Source organism: Buteo buteo, chromosome 8 (genome assembly GCF_964188355.1).
Source record: "Buteo buteo chromosome 8, bButBut1.hap1.1, whole genome shotgun sequence".
Taxonomy (NCBI): domain Eukaryota; kingdom Metazoa; phylum Chordata; class Aves; order Accipitriformes; family Accipitridae; genus Buteo; species Buteo buteo.
In genome coordinates, this window is record NC_134178.1 from 6417777 (window position 1) to 6437162 (window position 19386).

General features: G+C 36.2%; 1 protein-coding gene across 11 annotated transcripts in view; it reads right to left on the reverse strand.

Moving 5' to 3' along the window:
* Nucleotides 1-19386, reverse strand: part of DMD (dystrophin) — a 1298312-nt gene that overhangs the window by 781576 nt on the left and 497350 nt on the right. For all 11 annotated transcript variants that reach the window (XM_075033523.1, XM_075033524.1, XM_075033521.1 and 8 more), the window contains 4 exons: nucleotides 17397-17547; nucleotides 11828-11947; nucleotides 693-794; nucleotides 478-585 (listed from right to left, as the gene is read on the reverse strand). In XM_075033523.1, the coding sequence (XP_074889624.1) occupies nucleotides 478-585; nucleotides 693-794; nucleotides 11828-11947; nucleotides 17397-17547 (481 nt within the window). The remainder of the gene's footprint in view (nucleotides 1-477; nucleotides 586-692; nucleotides 795-11827; nucleotides 11948-17396; nucleotides 17548-19386) is intronic.

Below are 19386 nucleotides of genomic sequence, written 5' to 3' on the forward strand. Positions count from 1 at the left end.
GTTGAAGTATCGTTGTAAAGTAATACTAATGTCAGCATTTCACAACTTTTGAATCTTTAGCTTTTTCAAGTTCAAGGAATATATAACAGGTTTTGCTGTATGATCAGTACTTACTCATACGCATACGTCTTTGTACATATATATACATATTCAGTCTCACACACTCTATACATCAATAGTATCAACAAAGAAGCTTTCAGTATAAAAGTACACCTATTTTTAAGACACCCAAATGCTATTTCAGTTCATAAACTTGTGACTGAAGAGACAACCAAGGAAAACATCTGTACCTATTGGTTCCTTTATCAGCAAGGCCATGGACCAACTTATTCCATCCACATGAGACAACATCCATTCCCAAAGTATGAAACAGCTGTTCTGTTAAACCATATTGTCTGAGAGTGGGATAAAGCCACATGTACTCGGACTCACGAATAAGAAAGGTGAACATAAAATAGAAAAATGAAAAATACATACAGATAATTTGCGTAGACTGCTCAGCATTTCATTTTGATCTTTAAAGCCAGTTGTATGAATTTTGCTCACAGCATCCTCTTTCTCAGTAAGCCATGCATCAAAAAGGCACTGAAAGAAAATTGGAGAGAAGAGAATGAAAAAGCTTCAGTCAGGCCTTTCCTACTGCAATTTTTTTTTTAAGAACTTTCCAATTTATAACTGCTAAAACTACTCACCTGTTCTTCTGCAAAGTGCTGCCATTTACGAAGAATATCTTGCAGAAGGACCCATCGGTCTTCTGTCCATCTGCAAATGGCTGCCCACCGGTTTCCAAAGCGCTAGAAACAAACAAACACACAGTAGAGGTTTGCATTTGTTTACATTTTTTTAAAACAAGGCAATCTGATTTTCCTATGTGTTGTGGTCTAACCCCAGCCAGCAACCAAGCACCATGCAGCCGCTCACTCACTTCCCCCACACCCAGTGGGATGGGGAAAGAATCGGAAAAAAAAGTAAAACTCATGGGTTGAGATAAGAATGGTTTAATAGACCAGAAAAGAAGAAACTAATAACGATAATGATGACACTAATAAAATGACAATAGTAATAATAAAAGGATTGGAATGTACGAATTTTTGCAAAACCACTTTCCTAATTCACTTTTTACAGTCTTAAGCCCTTAAAATATGTTGCATGTCATACTGAAATGGATCTTATGACCATTTGAAATAGCATCAAAATGGAGAGAATAGAAAAAGCAGTAGAGCCAAAAGCAGAGAATTTTAATACTAATCTAAAGACACAGTTTTCTATTAAGTCTCTGGTACTGTGCTCTCAAAAACCCTCTCAGTTTCAAAACTTTACAATGCCCAAAACATAACTACTTGCTTGAAACATGATTGTGGTGGCCCAAACATGTGATCAAAGCAAAGAAGTATCTGATTCTTAACTTTCACTGTTAGTTGCTCTAAGTTCTTACTTCTTTTAAAACACTGCAGAGGGAAAAAACCCAACATACCAGCACAAATCCCACTGAGATTTCCCAGGTATTTACACAGCATATGCTACCATATACATTTTAAAATTACACAAAACACTACCTTGTTCCTCTCCCTTATTTTAGTTGAAATCAAGCATTAGTACTTTCTTTTAATTTCCTATTAGCCTTCATTGAATAATGCCTAAGACAGAGGATAAGACTTAATACTGCTGCAATGGTGTGACATGCTACAAAACTTTTATTGCAACAATTTACAATGATTTAATTACCCCTGAGCATCATATGCAAATTATTCAGCTGCTCCCAAATAAAAAACCTTATAAAGTCTGCAAGATATTCTATACTAATGCATTCTTATATTTTCATCTACTTCAAAAGCATGTCTTGACAAAAGGGATAAATAGTTTCTTCCTTTTTCATATTTATTTATTCACTCAATTATTCTTATGGGTCCCTTATAATTTAAGATATTCTATGATTCTGTATTTTTCATATTTACATATTTTTCATAGAGATTATAATTTAATTTTAGCAAAAAAATGTAGCATCCAAATGGTGGATTTTTAAAACCAAGGGATTAAAATTCAAACTGTATTTTCTATCAAGAATGAAAGAACTTTATTTTGCACTGCCTAGGAAATGAAAGGTAAGATTTCAGGATGCCATTTCAATTTGTGGCTTTACCAATTTTACATCAAAGTAAAAAGTCAGCAGATACCATGTTTTTCATTTAGTGAATGCTAAAAGCATAACAAATCTTGCAGAGTAAACTGGCAGCTGTCATGCCATTGAGTTATATCATATTAGATACTGGCTCAATTTAGAAAAATGAAGACTATCTCTAATCAACTAGCATAATAACGCTAATTTAAAAACATGTCAATTCTTAAACAGCTCAAATATGTTACACGGTAATAGAGAGCAGTATTCCTTTTCAGTCACTTACTGCATAAATACAAAGTAGGTTTTGGGGAAATTGTTTTGTTTGCCTTTTTTAGGCTTAATTTTAGGATCATGGTTTTGGTATATATTTGGAATTATGTAATGGGTGTTTGCTTTCTTTCTTAATTAGATCTAGACAAAAACCAAGCAATTTTGCAAATCTAATAACGTGATTTCTTTTCATGTTAAAATCAAATTTGGTGTTAGTGTTTGCTTGCTATAAAGCATAATGTGATCAAAGATCACCAATTCAAACACAAAAAAGTTCAGGTTTTGAATGTGAATATTTCAGAAAGCTAATTTCAATATTAGCAGAAACAAATACTTGCTAGTGAAACATTTATGTCCTCAACTTATTAGGAAATAGAGTACAACATATTCTACCCATTCATTTTACCCATTCATTAGATATAATTGCCAAATTGTGTGACACAGAACAGTGCAGAAAATTATTCACAGCCAGCTAATCCAAATTTTCTTTTTTTTTTTAAATTACTTTTTTCCTTTTATAAAAAAAAAGTCACAATTTCATAAATAGCATTTATTATCCTCACAGGCTAAATACTGTGTATCCCATAATGTGTACTCAGTAATGCTTTTTCTGCAAAAATTATATTTTGACTAACTTCACTTGAAAAACTAAAAATCTTAATATAACAAAATGATGAATTATATTTAGTTTCATTTGTCCTGAATCTGATTATATTTCCAGTTTAGCTCAAGACAGTCTCAACACTTCCATCCTCCTTTTTCTCCAAGCCCAGAAAACAACCTAGCAGATCTGCAATATCTAGCACTCATTTTGTTTCTTATATTCAATTGAACATTTTTTTTTTTACCTTGACTGCTTTGCTTGCTAATTACTAGTTCAAAAATCATAAGCATATCCTTCCTGATAGCTCAGATGCTTCTAATCCGAACCCTGATCTGAGACTTCATCTTTCCTAATAATTCCCACAGTTCAGGATAATGATTATTAGTTAACTACTCAAAAACACTATACATGATTCAATGAAGTCATAAGAAGTGTCTTCTTGTTACTCTTTAACAAGGTCTAAGCCTAAGTACTTAATTTTCCCTATATGCCCTTTCTTCCCACTGTAGTAGGAGAAAAATCTCTTAATTTCTAAAATTCTATATATACAGATGGTGAGGTGAATCACATTTGGTTGTTTTGGTGCTTGATTTACACTGAAGTTTATGGATACTAATTATGTACTGCATTTTAAAAATACAGGTACAGTTCTTACTGAAGGATTCATAAATCATCCCAGAGTTAAGCAGCAAAGGTTTTGGCACCTCTGACTTAGATTAATGTTTTTAGAAAAATCTTTTCATGACCAGACGTCTCTCCATTGGTAATGCAGGTGTAGATCAGAATAAATTACACTGCACAAATCTAACCAATAGTTCATACCTGCCCAAAATTTTGAATTCTCATACAAGCCAAATACAAGGTCTTTGACAAGAAAAATATTTTGTTCAAACAGGACCTCTAAAAAAAGAATGAATGGACTTTCATAGACTCCACATTTTTCTGAAGAAAATTTCATTCTTAAAGTATGCAACACCATGAGTTATGCAAGCTCTTACATCTCCACCTTGCAAAGGGACTTATATAACGGATATATGCTTATATATACATGCATGGATGCAGAGGAAAACTTGGAGTTGGTGGAAACATACACTAATCTACACAAACAAATAACAAACTACTTATTACTAATTTAATAATAATTATTATTAAATAATCAATAATCAATTAATTACATGGGATGGCAAATATACGGAGATAAACTGAAAAATCATATTTCAACAGATGAGATCACTTCCCAAATACTGGTTAAATTTCTTTTTCTAAACTCTTTTCAAGGAGAACACCCTAAATATTCTCTATTAGAATACGAAGCAAACCAAACTTAATTTCGGGTATACCACTCCATACAATGCAGCACCATATTAGATACTTGAAGTAGGTATATCTACGAAATTCAGCCTGGTTTGAGCTATGGACTCAGTCCTAGGATCATTAAATCTACACTTACACGTCTCCTTTTCTACCACTAACTGCAATTCAGCACAGTTCTATATGAATACATACCATACATAACTGCCCATAAATCAAGTAATGACCCATAATGAATGTCCTGCTCATTGGTATACAACCATCATTTTCCTTGATGTCTATGACAGCAATAGCAACAGGTACTCACCTATGTGTATTGGCATGTACGTTCTCAGTTACTTAATTTCTCCATATGTGTCAGCATATTGTATTTGATTGCTTAAATGTAAATTATGCTACTCAGACTAAGCCTCAAATTCAGTTCCCTACCTTTATGTCTATGCTACTTTTTATATCAGACTTCTATTACATTGTATTCTTCTGATGTTTTATAAATAAAGCAGTAAATCTTTTATGGATAAAAAATATTTTATACAAATCCTCATACCCGAGTAATTTTTAAATAACTCACATTCAAGCAGCTGACTTTTCTTAACAATCCTCAAAGAAATACAGTTTGCTCTCAACGTCTGCAGTAACATCTTCATCAACTTGCCTTTATCACTATGATATACCTTGAAAAAGATTTTTTGTTTGGTTCTCTAGAAAACAACAAAAACTCAAGAGTGCAAGATCAAATACCTGGTTCTGCATTTACTCTAAGGAACGCATTGATTTGCACACTAAAAAGTTTTGCTGAGTCAATACAAAATACTATTTTCAGCATATGATTACGAAGAGCCACAAAGCCTACCTTTTTTTTGTCTCGATAGTTTGACAAGACATTTTATTAAAATAAAATAAGTAAAATGACTAAGTAACTGTACTGATAAAAGGGCTGACATTGCGACCTGCCTTAAACCTGTTAGTTCTCCTGAGAGATCGTAACAACAATGACACCAAGACATACTGTTTGGTTGAATAGGTTTAAGACACAAAGTTTCAAGTCAGAAATATCATGTCAGGACTGTCTATTTAGAAAGTAGATATTAACTACTAAATCATACGGTGCTTAACTTTACCTCCTTATTCACATCAAATAGTAAGTCGATGCTGTATATAGCCTGTGTGATGCCCAGAAACCCAGACTGCACCAAGGGTTTTGTTCCCAACACCTTGGAAAACAAATCTCCAGAGAAACTGACTGAATCCAAACTAAAAAGTAAAATACCTTCCTGCTCCCTTGAAATGCCTCTTTTTACAGCCCTAGCTGGAATTTTCAGAGAAATCTGCATGTAAAAGAAACTTTTTTTTGTATTGAGAGGACTCTGAAAGAATATTCTTTAAGACTACAAAAAGCAGAAGATAAAATATTCCTAGTCTGCAAAAAGGTCAAAGCAGGGAAACATGAGAACAGGAGAAAATGAGTAAAACCAACACAACTCTTGGGAACACTGGAGTGAATGGGTAAGAAGTGAAATAATAAGCCTCAAGTCTGCAGCTAATAGGAGAGGTTTTTTGCAAGATGCTTTTCTAATAAGGCTATCCACTCTTTAAAATAATGAGAAATAGTGGAAATATGTTTTTGTCTATATGCAAAATCTTTTTTTTTAAAAAAAGAAATACTTAGCCCATTCATAGAATTTCTCCCATGTAGCAATAAACAACATGTGTAGTTCTGAAATGCTTGTACACCAACGCACACAGTACGAGAAACAAACGGGATGAACTGGAAGCACTGGTCAGGTCCCAAGGCTACGATATCATTGGTAGTAGTGGGACTTGGTGGAATGAGTCCTATGGTTGGAGTTCTGGGATGGAGGACTACAGGCTGTTCAGGAGGGATAGGCAGGGCAGGTGAGGCGGAGGTGTCACACTATACATGAAGGAGAGGTTTGATCACACAGCCCTTACAGTTAGTGATGATGTGGTTGAGAGCCTCTGGGTAAGGATTAGGGGGCTGGAATACAAAGGAGACGTTGTAGTGGGTGTCTACTACTGATCACCCAGCCAGGATGTAAGCACTGATGTGTTATTCTATAGGCAATTAGGAGAAATTTCTGGATTGGTAGCCCTTGTCCTTATGGGAGATTTCATCTTCCCAGACATCAACTGGGAATATCATACTGCTGGGACAAGCAGGTCTTGGAAATTCTTGAAGTTTGTAGGACGTAACTTCTTGTCACAGGTACTCAGTGAGCCAACCAGGAAAGATGCCCTCCCTAGACTTGCTGTTTGTGAACAGAGAAGGACTCATGGGGGATGTGATGGTAGGTGGCTGTGTTGGCCACAGTGATCACGAGTTTAAAATTTTCAGCCTAATGAGAAAAAAGGACAGCAGAGTTGCTACCCCGGACTTGAGGAGAGTAAAATTTAAGCTATTGAGGGAGATATTTACCTGCAGCATCCTTCTGGACAAGTTGTCCAGGTGTGGGATGAGTGGGTTCACGGTGCGCTGGGTGAAGAACTGGCTGAAGGGCAGAGCTCAAAGGGTTGTAGTGAATGGGGCTGCATCTGGCTGGCAACTGGTCACCAGTGGTGCTCCTCAGGGTTCAAATTCTAGGGCCAGTTCTCTTCAATGTATTTATCAACCATCTGGGTGCAGGATTTGAATGCACCTTAGCAAGTTTGCTGATTACACCAAACTGGGAGGAGCTGTTGACTCTCTTGAGGGAGAGGAGACCTTGCAGAGGGATGTAGGTAGGTTGGAGCACTGGGCTATGATTAATGGGATGAAATTTAACAAGTCTAAATGGCGGATTCTGCAGCTGGGATGGAGTAACACTGGCCACAAGCATAAACGGGGAGAGGAGTGGCTGGCGAGCAGCCCTGCAGAACAGGACCCGGGGGAGCTGGCCCACAGCAGGCTCAGTACGAGCCGGCCGTGTGCCCTGTCAGCCCAGAGGGCAAACCCCCTCCTGGGGGGCATCACACACAGCATGGTCAGCCGGGCAAAAAAGGGGATGATCCCGCTGTGTCCAGCGCTGGTGCGGCCTCACCTTGAATACTGTCTGCAGTTCTGGGCCCCACCATTTAAGAAGGATGTGAAGGTCCTCGAAAGCATCCAGAGGAGGCAACAAAGGTGGTGACAGGGCTGGAAGGCATGTCCTGTGAGGGACAGCTAAGGAATTTGGGCTTGTCTACTCTGGAGACAAGCAGGCTGAGGGGCAACCTCATTGCTCTCTACAGCTTCCTCAGGAGGGGACGTGGAGAGGGAGGTGCTGAGCTCTTCTCCCTGGGATGCAGTGCCAGGACACGTGGGAATGGTCAAAGCTGCACCAGGAGAAGTTTAGGCTGGACATTAGGAAGCATTTCTTTACCCAGATGGTGCTGAAATACTAGAACGGGCTTCCTAGAGAGGTGGTCGATGCCCCAAGCCTGTCAAAGTTTAAGAGGCATTTGGACAATGCCCTTAATAACATGCTTTAACATTTGGTTGGCCCTGAACTGGTCAGGCAGTTGGACTAGATGATCACTGTAGGTCCCTTCCAACTGAAATAGTCTAGTCCATTCCATTCTTTAACATTCCTCACTTATTTTGACATATTCTTACAAGAACTACCCGTACATCATCTTCAATCAAAGGACAGTACACTGAATAACACGAAAATATAATTGTGTAAATTACACTCTCAGCTCCTTTTCCTCAGCAGGGCAAAAAGCCATCAAGAAGCATTTGATACACTTAATGCACTTCTCTTTCCAGCACAGATCCGGACCCCTGAAGCCTGGGGAGGGCTCTAATTTGAGCTGGCCCACAAGAGTCCTTAAGGGATCTATTGTCTGCTGGGTATAATTAGAGAAAAAACTCCCTACATTCATGGCTTCTCTTTGTTATTCACCCATTTCTCTGGTCTGAAGATAATTTCCCACATTTTCCCCAAGAAATGAGTCAGACTACAGCAACAGATTTGCTAGTATAATCTTCTGATTTTGCAGCACTAAAGATTTGAGCCTTACTCAGCAGCTGCTTTTTGTTAAGTCTCTGGATTGAGCCTAATGGGGGTCTAGAAGTCATAAGTCTAAACAGTGAGTTCTCAGCAGCTGCATAAACAGAGCCTCACATGTCACACATTGATATGTCAAGTAACCAATGTTATGTAAAAGCAGTTTTAATATTCACACTCACCTAGGCTAGCTGTAATCTCTCAGACTACCTTAGGGCAACAGCTGTTTGTAAGAGAAACAAGCTTAACTTTTCTATGGATAGTTTGTTTCAGGGGACAGTTTCTGCTTCTATGCCATTAACTGCCTTTTAAATAGATTTTTTTTTTTTTTTGGCATATGCAATAAATCTTAAGAGCTTCTATAATGTTCATTTGAAGACAGTATAGATTCTTGTCATCCTGTTGAGACTTAGATTCTGTAAATGACCTTTTCATGGCTTTTAAAGTTGTTTTATACACATGCATGCATAAACTTATGCATTATGTATTTATATATATGAGAATATTTCAGCAATCGCCACCTCAAAAAGATTTTCAAGAAGAAAGGCATAACTGAATTGCACCTGCTTGGAAAATGCAGCCTTGACTATTACATAGCAATAACTGTTCACTTTCTTCCAAATCTGATCCTGACCAGTATCTCACTCAGGCAGTCTTATTAAGCTCTTTTGTCTGACAGTGCATGCTCTTGTTTTGTTCTACTTTTAAAAGTCAGACTGGCAGATACGTAATCAAGCTTTGAACTTTGCTCCATTGTGCTTTTTGTCAAACGCTCTAATGGTTGTGCCTGCCAACACATCAGATCTCCCGCGCTTATATTCAGCTTACAAGTGACCTGAAAAAAACCGAAAAAACTAAAAAGCCAAACAATCTTTCTGTACACTCAAAAAAGGAGATGCAACGTTTTGCTAGGATAGTAGGTGGACTCTGGTAATTCAGTTCTCTGAAAAACACAGGCGGCATGATTCAAGGAGGGAACTGAACAGCACCTGGGGTGTTCCACGCCGCCCCGCGCTCTGCTCAGAGCATGCCTGTGCTGCAGGGTATGGTGCCCCCGGAATTGCCTTACTGGCATCTTTCAAGGAATGTACTTTCTCAACGGCAGAAATATTTGGGCACGCTTCATCCCAACACCACGTGCCTTCTCCACTATTACCAATGGTGTATTTCCATTGTGTTCCATTTACACTCGCCATGCTTTATGTTTCTTTAATGGGGTAAAGGTATTGCAGTAACGTCTGAGTTCTATTTCAGGCTGGATTCTAATATGGGTCAGCCACAGAAGTTGCATGGGATATAAATGGTACCTTTGCAGACAGTGTAACAATAGGGCGATGCAGCTGTATCACCTGATGTGCTCTTAACTGTTCAGATATCTTTCTGAAGATGTGCAGTCAGATTAAATGTCCAATAATCCACCAACCTTTCATTTGTTTTTCGCAATATTAAAAAATCTCAGTTGTAGATCTTCAAATTCATGAAGTGCAGTAAATATCAAATACCATTAATAATTTTCCCTTTTTTTGTCATACTTTAACATAGGCCTCCTTGCAAGAACCTACTATTTACCACCATAGAATAATATCCTGGTTGAACCTCTTTCCATTCATTTTTTAATTTAATTTATTTTAATTTTATTATTTATTTTTTTATTATTATATTTCATTTTTCTTCCTCTTCCATTCAAGATATCTTCCTAGTTTAGTCTAGCTTCTGAAACTTTGTGCTTGCAAGGGAACTGTTTTATTCCACTGAACAGAATACAAGAAGCTGGCAAGAAATTTTGGAAGGTTAAGACTGTCCTGAGCAGGTACACCACAGTTCTGACACTTAAGATGAATTTAGAAGGAATTAATAATTGACAGATCAGTAGAGGCTGCATTGTTACCTTGGCTAGGTTGTGCTCCCTGAGTGCCTAAAAAGTTGCAGTAAAGAAAACTGAGATTTATTTTTGAAGTGGCAGTGCTCAGCATCTTAGCGAAACATGCACTACCTACTTTAAGTTCCAAACTGATTACTGTTTTACTGCTATTGGTACCCAAATTAGCTAGATTCAAGATAGCACACATATCTGTCTGTGCTACAGCAATACCTTCCAGCTGAATGTATTGATAGCTTCTTTAGAGAAACCTTGGGCTTTAATGATTCAAAAACCAGAAACCTTTTTATTTTCTTGGGTAATGAAGCAAAATGAAAGAAAAGTACTTTCTCCTTTCTGAAAGAGAAAAATAGAAGGAGTCGTCATTGTAGTACTGCCATACTTCTTGAGCAGTGACCCTGGAGATCTGACCATCAACACAGGAGTATCCTTCTTCAGTGTATCTCAATGCTAATTAGCCATTTAAGTTCATTCAGAAGTTACAGTAAGAGCATTGCAATATAAATAATACAGTAAAAACAACTTTTTAAAGATGCAAGGGAAATACTAAACTTTCTTATAATAAAAGCTAATATTTGACAAATTTTTAGGACATCTTGGCTGCTAGCTTTATCACAAATGTATCTCCAATGTGTCATTCTTTTAGGATACTCAAGTAATTGTATTTAGAAAATAGAGTATATGGAAGGGTTTGTCTGTTGATAGTTTAGGCTTTGGGTCAAAATGAAGTTTAGAACAGGGTTGGATTGCAAGGATGTTGCTGCTAACTTCTCCCAATTCTAGAAAGCCTTGTCATAAGAATCCTAAATGATAAACCATTGTAAAAACCATGTATACTGAAGAGGATATACACTGAAACAGAGAAATAAAACTAAGAGCAGACTGAAATGATTCCCTTCATTTCCTAGGAAACATGTCCACAAGAAACTATTTGGAAAAAAATTATGACTCTTCCCCAAACAGTGTCTTAGAAAAAACCATGTTCTTAATATTTCTTGATAATGATTATTTGTCTACAAAAATATGATCCTGCACACATTCAGTATTTGGTTTTGCTTATTTTTTTAAAAAGTCCTGTTTCAATTTTGTGGGAACAACATTGCCATTAAAAGACAAACATATTGGGCATTTAATTAAAATGAATTAAATTCATTAAAATGAATGTGCCTTTGAGCACTTGCCAGTGGATAATGACACTTCACGTTACTATAACACCAAAATATACCATATATACCAAAAGTTTCCCATCAGAAGAAAAATCTCCCATTCTCGATAACTCACACTCTGCTGAATTGTGTAGATTCTTACATGCAATATCCTTTTCCTTAACTACAACAGAGAATCATATTGCTTCTGTCAGGAGTAATGAAATACAATTAAGAAATAAAAGACAAACAGTCGTCCTTGGATAGACAAAACAGGTTGATACTCAAGGAATCACAAAATAAAAAGAAAGTTGCTCTCAGATATTTGGGTTTTTTTCTCCAAAATACATGCATTTAACCATCTATGCAAAAGTCACGTCCTACAGAAATATTTAAGATCATCCTCAGAAATATCTCCTGAGATACACCCAATGCTACTAGTAGTTCCTCTTCAACCTTATTAACACTTAATACCACTGATAGCTTTTTCCCTGACAGAAGTGTAGTCATTACCTGAAGCTGCTCTTCCAGTGCAGCAGTAGCTCTGTCTCCACTGTTTTCATCCACCACCACTACCATATGGGTTAGAGAATTGACCTTGACTTGTTCCTGTTCCAAATCTTCTTGAAATGCCTATAAATAAAGCAAATGTGTTAGAAAATGTGTTCCAAATTAAGAAAATGCTGTGTGTTTGGAGTCCCACTGACTAACTTGCATAACTAACCAACTATGAGACTTTTATAATCCTATTGCTGTCAATACTAACTAATTTGTTACTTTAGCATATATATGCTAACATAAGCATATTGGGCAGATTTCCATTCTTTTCACAAAAATAGCTTACTGTTACTCACAAGTCCTAACTCGAAACAATATTTCAGACTGAAAATTTGGCTTGAGAAAGCATTTGTTGAGTTGTAGTTGACTTACAGATAACAGTATAGCACATATACATTCCAGTAACCTGCAAATTTTAAACAGCCACTGGATTAGATTTGTACTTCATATTAAAATATTTGAACATTGCAAAAGTTATAAAAATATTAAAAATGACAGGTTTTCATTAAACAACCACATACTATCTTCAGCTTGGCACTGAAGTGAAAAAAACTTCTCTCAAATCTGCACAAACAGATTTTTGAATAATTCCTAACCTTGCCAAATTTCTACAACTCTTCACATCTCTCTGACCCTCCCACAATTTCTCAGGCTTCACATAAGAGATCTCATCAATTGTTCCCTCCCTCCACAAAGCACTCGGAGAAGTGCAAAGGGAAGTCTAGACATATTCACTCTTCAGACCATGGTTTACAGCATATTTACTGTACACTTAACCTACATCACACAAAATAAAAAAATAAAAAATCTGAGGTACTGTAAGGTACTGTAACACCTTAGTAACATCCCTTTGGTGGGGTTTAGTGTCTTTCTCTCTTTTTTTTTTTTCTTCCTTCTCACTTCCTGTGAAAGATGGAATCCCTACTTGGCTGTAGTTTGTTAACAAAACCAAAACCAGCCCAGGTCCCGTCAGGCCCCAGGGAACTGAGCAGCCAGACCTATTTGCTCCTTCCTTTGCTGAGATGCAGCAAGAGGACAGGTGACAAAGATGGAAAGAGGAGGAGCTGAGGAAGTGTTGGTACTGAAACTTCAAGCCACAGAGAAGGCAATATTCAATTTCTTTTCATAATTTTTGTTACCTATCTCCAGCTTTATATTAGTGCATTAACATCCAAATGTACATTTTTTTACTCCCAGTAGTTAACCCCTGTTTTACGTTACTGGGTTCTGTGTTGTGTTTCTTAAATAAAACTTGAAAGAACCTCTCCTCCCACTCCCCTGAAAAAAAACAAGGTATCCAGGACCAGATCCTGCCTGACACACTTTTTAGTGTCTATAACTAGCTTCAAACCAATGGAAGAACATGGGAAACCAAAGTCCCGGATTGTGTCCTCAATACTTCAGCAGAATGTGTTCTAGTGATTAGTACGTATATAGTATCATAGTTACAGTCTGAAAAATAACATTGTTAACCACGTAAGTCTTGTCACAATGGAAACTTTGACTGTATTACAAACTACGTTAAATTTCACCATATCAATTTTTCTGCTGCTTTTTCAAGTAGATTAATTCACTTAGGTACGAAGAACAAGCCCTTGCTGAAGATAAGGTCACGCATTTTAAACCTCTTCGGTAAAACATCTTACATTTATTTGAAAATCAAAAAATAAAATATAATGTGGCTATAGGCAATAGGAAAGGAATTCACAGACTACTTCATTTTCAAGGCATAAATTCCTTACCCTAACACATTTCAGAGTTTTAATTCCTTCATGGGCATAGCCTTTGAGCCAATATATTTATAAGAATCCTCCTTTTTCTGACTTTCATGCCTATGATTACCATTTGCTTCAGAGAGCTAGACTATAAAGCAATTTTCAAGGACTGTGAAGTACACTAAATTGTTAGAGCAATCCCTAGAATTCAAACTTCTTAACATTTTTTTGACCTAACAGTTGATCAGGGAAGAGGAGGCAGAGCACTCATGGATCAGACCATATAACACAGACTGCTCCCCCCAGGTTCAATCCCCTCTTTCAGCCATACGACAATAAATACATTCCTCTGTAAGCCTACAGCCAGGGAGAAGGCGACTATTATTTCCTGATTAGTGGGTATCTGAGAGATGGCATCCCAGAAAAAAAAAAAAAAAAAAACAGAGTTAGCAACGCTCTGCAAGTGCAGGAGTGGAGGGCACTTTGGAAGCGGGAGTCTCACACACACTGTGAAAGACTTGAGAAGTCAGGGAACTGATGAAATCAGAAAGTTGAGTCATTTTCTAATCCCCAGACAGAATCAATTTGCCCTGAGCTGAAGGGCTCTTCATCATAATCCAAGTGTCTGTTTTTACCATGAAATTCACCACTGACAAGCATTTGTGTACAGGAGCTTGTTGAAACTGGAATTTACTGAGGGCAGTCCCAAGACTAGAACATGCTCTGTTCAAGTCACTTAAACTGAAGTTTCTAACAAGTTCTCCCGAGCTTGTACAGATAGCAAATTTTCAGGGACTTAAAATTTAAGACAGATATAGATATTGATGCATGGGGATAGCAACAACAGAAACTCATAAAACTCCACAGTGCCTTTAATTCTTATCCATCAGATAAGAACTTATGTGACTCGGACATAATCTACTTCAAAGTGAATAAAAATACCTACCTAGGCCATCCAAGTACCCAAAGACAAATCCACCCCTGATATTTGAACAGTTAGGAAGTGTCTCATTTTACCTTTGCAATTAATTTGAAGTAGTGAAAAATCCTAACACTAAAAAATTTCCATAGTTTCTGGCATTTTCATAAAAAATAAAAAGGCTCAGCCTTCCAGAAAAAGTAATACCTAAGCAGCTTAGACTTTTTTAGAAACTTAATGAAACTATAAAATCTACTAACTATAAATTGTATAATAATAATGTGGTATAATAAAATCAGTTCAATTAAAAGCACATTTTTGCTTAATTATAAAATTTCTAACATAGTATTCTGCTCAGACATCTCAGTAGTCCTGAGATTTTTATTGAAAAGCAGCTTCCTTCCTTTATAAAATTATAAAGAAGGGATACTTGGAACAGCAGACAAAACACATAAAATACTGCCGCAAAGACCAATAGTTCTTTACTGAAATGTTTGACCATTACTCCAAAATATATTGAATATGCTAGATCTCTTACCAGAACCGTGTAACTTGCTAATGACATAAAAAAAAAATCTTAGAGTTCACCTCTATTTCAGTCCACTCAGAAAATTTTCTGTACTATCAAGATATTAACCTCACAGACTACTGAACCAAGCAGCATGCTGGAAAGAATGTTGCATGCTTCCTCTAGTCTCAGTGATGAGTGCCATTCCCAATACATATTACTGAATGATTTTTTGTTGTTGTTATAGGACCAGCAGAGAAACTGAAGTGTTAGTCACAAGAACTCAAGACTAATATTTTGAAATGTCATCAAGAAAAAAGCAGAATAAAAGAAATCAGTTGTATGGAAGTTAAGTCAAAAGGAGATAAATAACAAAATAAATAGAGTGAAAAGCAGTTACTAATGAACAGTTAAAGACAGAAAGTCAAAATGATAAAGGTAAAGAGGAGAGGGAGACAGGATGACTACAAACCAAACCTATCATCTTTGCTGAAGTCTGTTTAATTTGAAGGGATCATTGCCTTTCATATCTTCTAACTTCTGGTTCCTCCCATTAATTTATACAACACTGTTTCTGAGAGGTCCAGAGTCATGTGAGACTAAGAAAAATTATGGGGGGTGTTGGGTTTTGCTTTTTTGTTTGTTTATTCAATAATGAAGCAATAACGGTGCTATTAAAATGCCATTGTTTTAACCCTTGTTTTAGAAGGTAGCTTTGCTGCATACAATATATAATAAAATTATCTGAAACTTTCACACAATACTTGAAGGAATGGAAAACATCTTGTTCTTTGGCTTATGAATAAGACAAACTATACACTAATAGAATTTTAATTGAAGTTAAAAGGAAAACATTTTCTTTCCACCCTATTAGCTAAATCATCTCTCGTACAGAAAACAGATTTGGAAAGTAACACACAAATAAATAACGTTGACTAACTCTTCACACCAAGAATGAAGAACTAGTATGTGGGAGAGAGAGATTTCTGTATATCTTCATTCAGAATATTCAAATACGAGCTAAATACCCATTTTCTCAATATTAGAAAGAAACAGCATAAAGAGTTTGCATAAATAAAAGGATTACATTTTACATTAGTATTCAAAAACAAAATGCATAGAAATAGGAACAAAGTTATTCAAGTCTCAGTACTCATGCATTCAAAATCTTCCAGGTTTCTTTCTCTAATTACCATTTCACAATTACCTGCTGTCTTTTTTTAAAAAAAGAATATTTAATGGAAGAATATATGCTTAGCTAGCAAACCCACATACTGAAATGCATTGTCTCCTCACAGGGCAAGCATAGATAGCACATATAGCAGCAGTAGGAGTAGAATTTATATTCTTCTTCAGTAGCACTCCTTAATCAGAATGCAGAAAAATCAGCTTTAACACAGAAGTAGATTGTGCAGTCTTTTGCAGATTTTGACCTCTTTTTTTAAAAATCTGTAAAAGCTGGGTGTGGTTTGAATAGTTTTTCAGGATGATCTGCCCTCTAGAACCTGGACTAGCAATGACACAGGCCATCAAGTATCAAATGTTAAAATCTCTCAAGATGCTATGGAACTGAACTGCTTTGAACCGCTGATGTAGAAATATTAACAGGTTATCACAGTAAATCTCCATGACCTCACAAATCATCTGTTTTCTATACTTTTCTGTGTCTCCCTATCATCAACACAATGTGTTATGAATACATATATAAATACATTTTAAAATTAAAAATAATATGAAGCTACACAATTTAATCCAGTAAATTAAACAAAGCTATTACACAAATTATACAGTCTCTCTCTTTTTTGTTCTTAATTCTTCCCATTAAAGAATTACCCTCATGGAATGTGGGCAAAATTTGGCCAAATTCTCTCTTACACTCCATTTATTAGTTTGTTGTTTTTCATTAAATACATTGCTAACAAGTATTTTCTACAGTTAGAAACTAAAGTCTATTTTATAGTGCTGTACAGTTACATATTCAGAGTCCCAGGAATCCTAACAAGATTATGCCATCTAATTATGACTACTGCATCATTGCTACTACAGTATGCAAGGAAAAAAATGCAACACGCAAAAAGAAGAAAACACAGGTAATAAAAAACCTGATGTATTCTTATTGAACTGTGTAATGAAAGGATGTTACAGTTGCCTCATTCTAGTATATTGTTTTTATTTAAAAAGGAAGTGTTTTTTTTTAATATCAGGATAAAAGTCAGAGTTGTGATAAAATACCTCTACAAAAGGTTGTTAATTGTACAAAACAATCAATATTAAACCAAGATTCCATATTACTTTGCTATGTTCTAATGGCAGGAGTAGAGCTTTTAAAAGTTCAAAAACTCAGTTTGGGTTTTATGCCTTTGGAAGCACACCATCGCATACCTTATGCTCTTCTACTTGACGCTTTAGGTCCTCTAGATCTGGACCTAAGGGCTCTGAATCGATTTTCTTTGTCCTTTCCTCTGTTTTTGTCAGCCAGTCAGCTAACTGGGCCAGCTGCTGATTCTGCAGATCCATTAGGATTTTATGTAAACTGTAAAACAAAGAAATAATAATTCCAACTTATACATGAAAGAAAATAACAGGTAGAAATATCTGCCCTGTATACCCTTAACTGATTTTCATGAGGCTACATCTCAAGCCAGAATAAAAAAAATACGCTTTCAAACACATAGCTAAAAATTTGTTGGAACAGTTTCAAATTAGGCAAACTGGTTTGAAACTTGTTTTTAGAACCCGAGTACTGCATAGAATACACTCTCTGTTAAAGTTTTGGCCTCCAGTCACATTTCTATTTGAACTGTTTGGAAGTTCAAAATTTCTGCTATCTGGTTTCTTAAAGCTTGTATTGTCTACTACAAGTACTTTGAAAAGTGCTCAGACAGCTGTACGTACCAGACTCCCTCAAATTTAGGATATTAAACAAAAGATATTATTAAATTTTGAGTATTCAATGGAGAATGGTTTGGAGAATTAAACAGGAAATATTTCAGTTTTGCCTAAACAAAGTATTTTGATAGCTCCAAAACAATCTGTCCAGAAATCCATTACAACTCCTTCACTTACACTTGCCACCTTTAGAAATTCTCCAAACCTTCCTAAACAAAATCTTCATCTTATCAAAAGTAGTTTTAAAATAATGTGTAAGCTATTGCTGAGCAACAGCATTACAAGTAGTTATTTGTATTACCCATCTTTCACATAACATACAATTTTTAACTTAGATTTGACAGACCAAAGTCCCTGTCCTCAGTCACACTGAGCTTGGCGAAACCATTGTATGTTATAGTGTGTTACTTACATCTCAAGCACAAGTCTTGCAGCAAATAGTTAACTACTGTCAGAACTCAACTTGGAGATTTGAAAATCGGAGTTGAACTTTCAGACTGAAGAAAACTACTGTGTAAGAAAGACAGCACAGTCCTACTCTACTCCACTTGTTTCTCAGTTGGCTTCTTGAAAACGTAGCCCGAATCAGAAAGCTATTGTAAATTTTGTCCCTCTGTGACCAACAGCACCTAGAACTGCCCAACTTCACACTGACATTTCTCCCCACAAGGAGATTTTAAAGGAACAAAACAGAAGTATGTTTTCTCCCACAGCACCTGCAGAACTGCAGACTGGCAGAAGTGTGATGTGAACACACTGCTCCAGAGAAATGCCAGAGGTCTTCGGTTGCAGTTAGGCAACTTAAGAAACGCTTGCACAAATCCAAACATGCAGCTTTCTGTCACAATGTCAAGGTACGCTCAAGTAAAGCAAGTACTTCTGAGTTTGTCCAAACAATTTTGGATTGTTCCAAGAGACTTTGAACAAACCTAGAAGTGTATAATTTTGAAAATCCATGTCTAAGTATGTCTAAAACAAGCATCATTCTGTATTTTCCCAGACACACCTAATAGTTTTCAAACTAATTGCCACAGAAGATTGCATTGAACGTGTAAATATTTACTTTTTGGTACACGTTTAGGTTTTTCTGAACAACCAGGATTCAATAACTGTCAACATCATGCAGATGTAATATGTGAAATCCCATATCTCATTTGTAGCCTGTTCATATTTTAAGGCATATGTCTGAAACTCCAGCACTTCTATTGTTGGTTATTTATTTTATTTCCTACCTTTTGGGGGAAAAAAAAAAATTCCTTCCAGTTTTGAATCTTCTCAAAATGAGCTGGATGTTTGGTCTCTGGTGAAATACCTACATATTTACTATTTCCTATTTATACAGCTAAAAATCAGTACTGTATACACAGTTTTAATTCATATTGCAAAAAGAAATCGCTAAGTTTCCAATACTGTTTGATGCTTTCTTTGCATATATCTCAGCTAACTCATACTCCATTCTTAGATACCATTCCTCAACTTATAA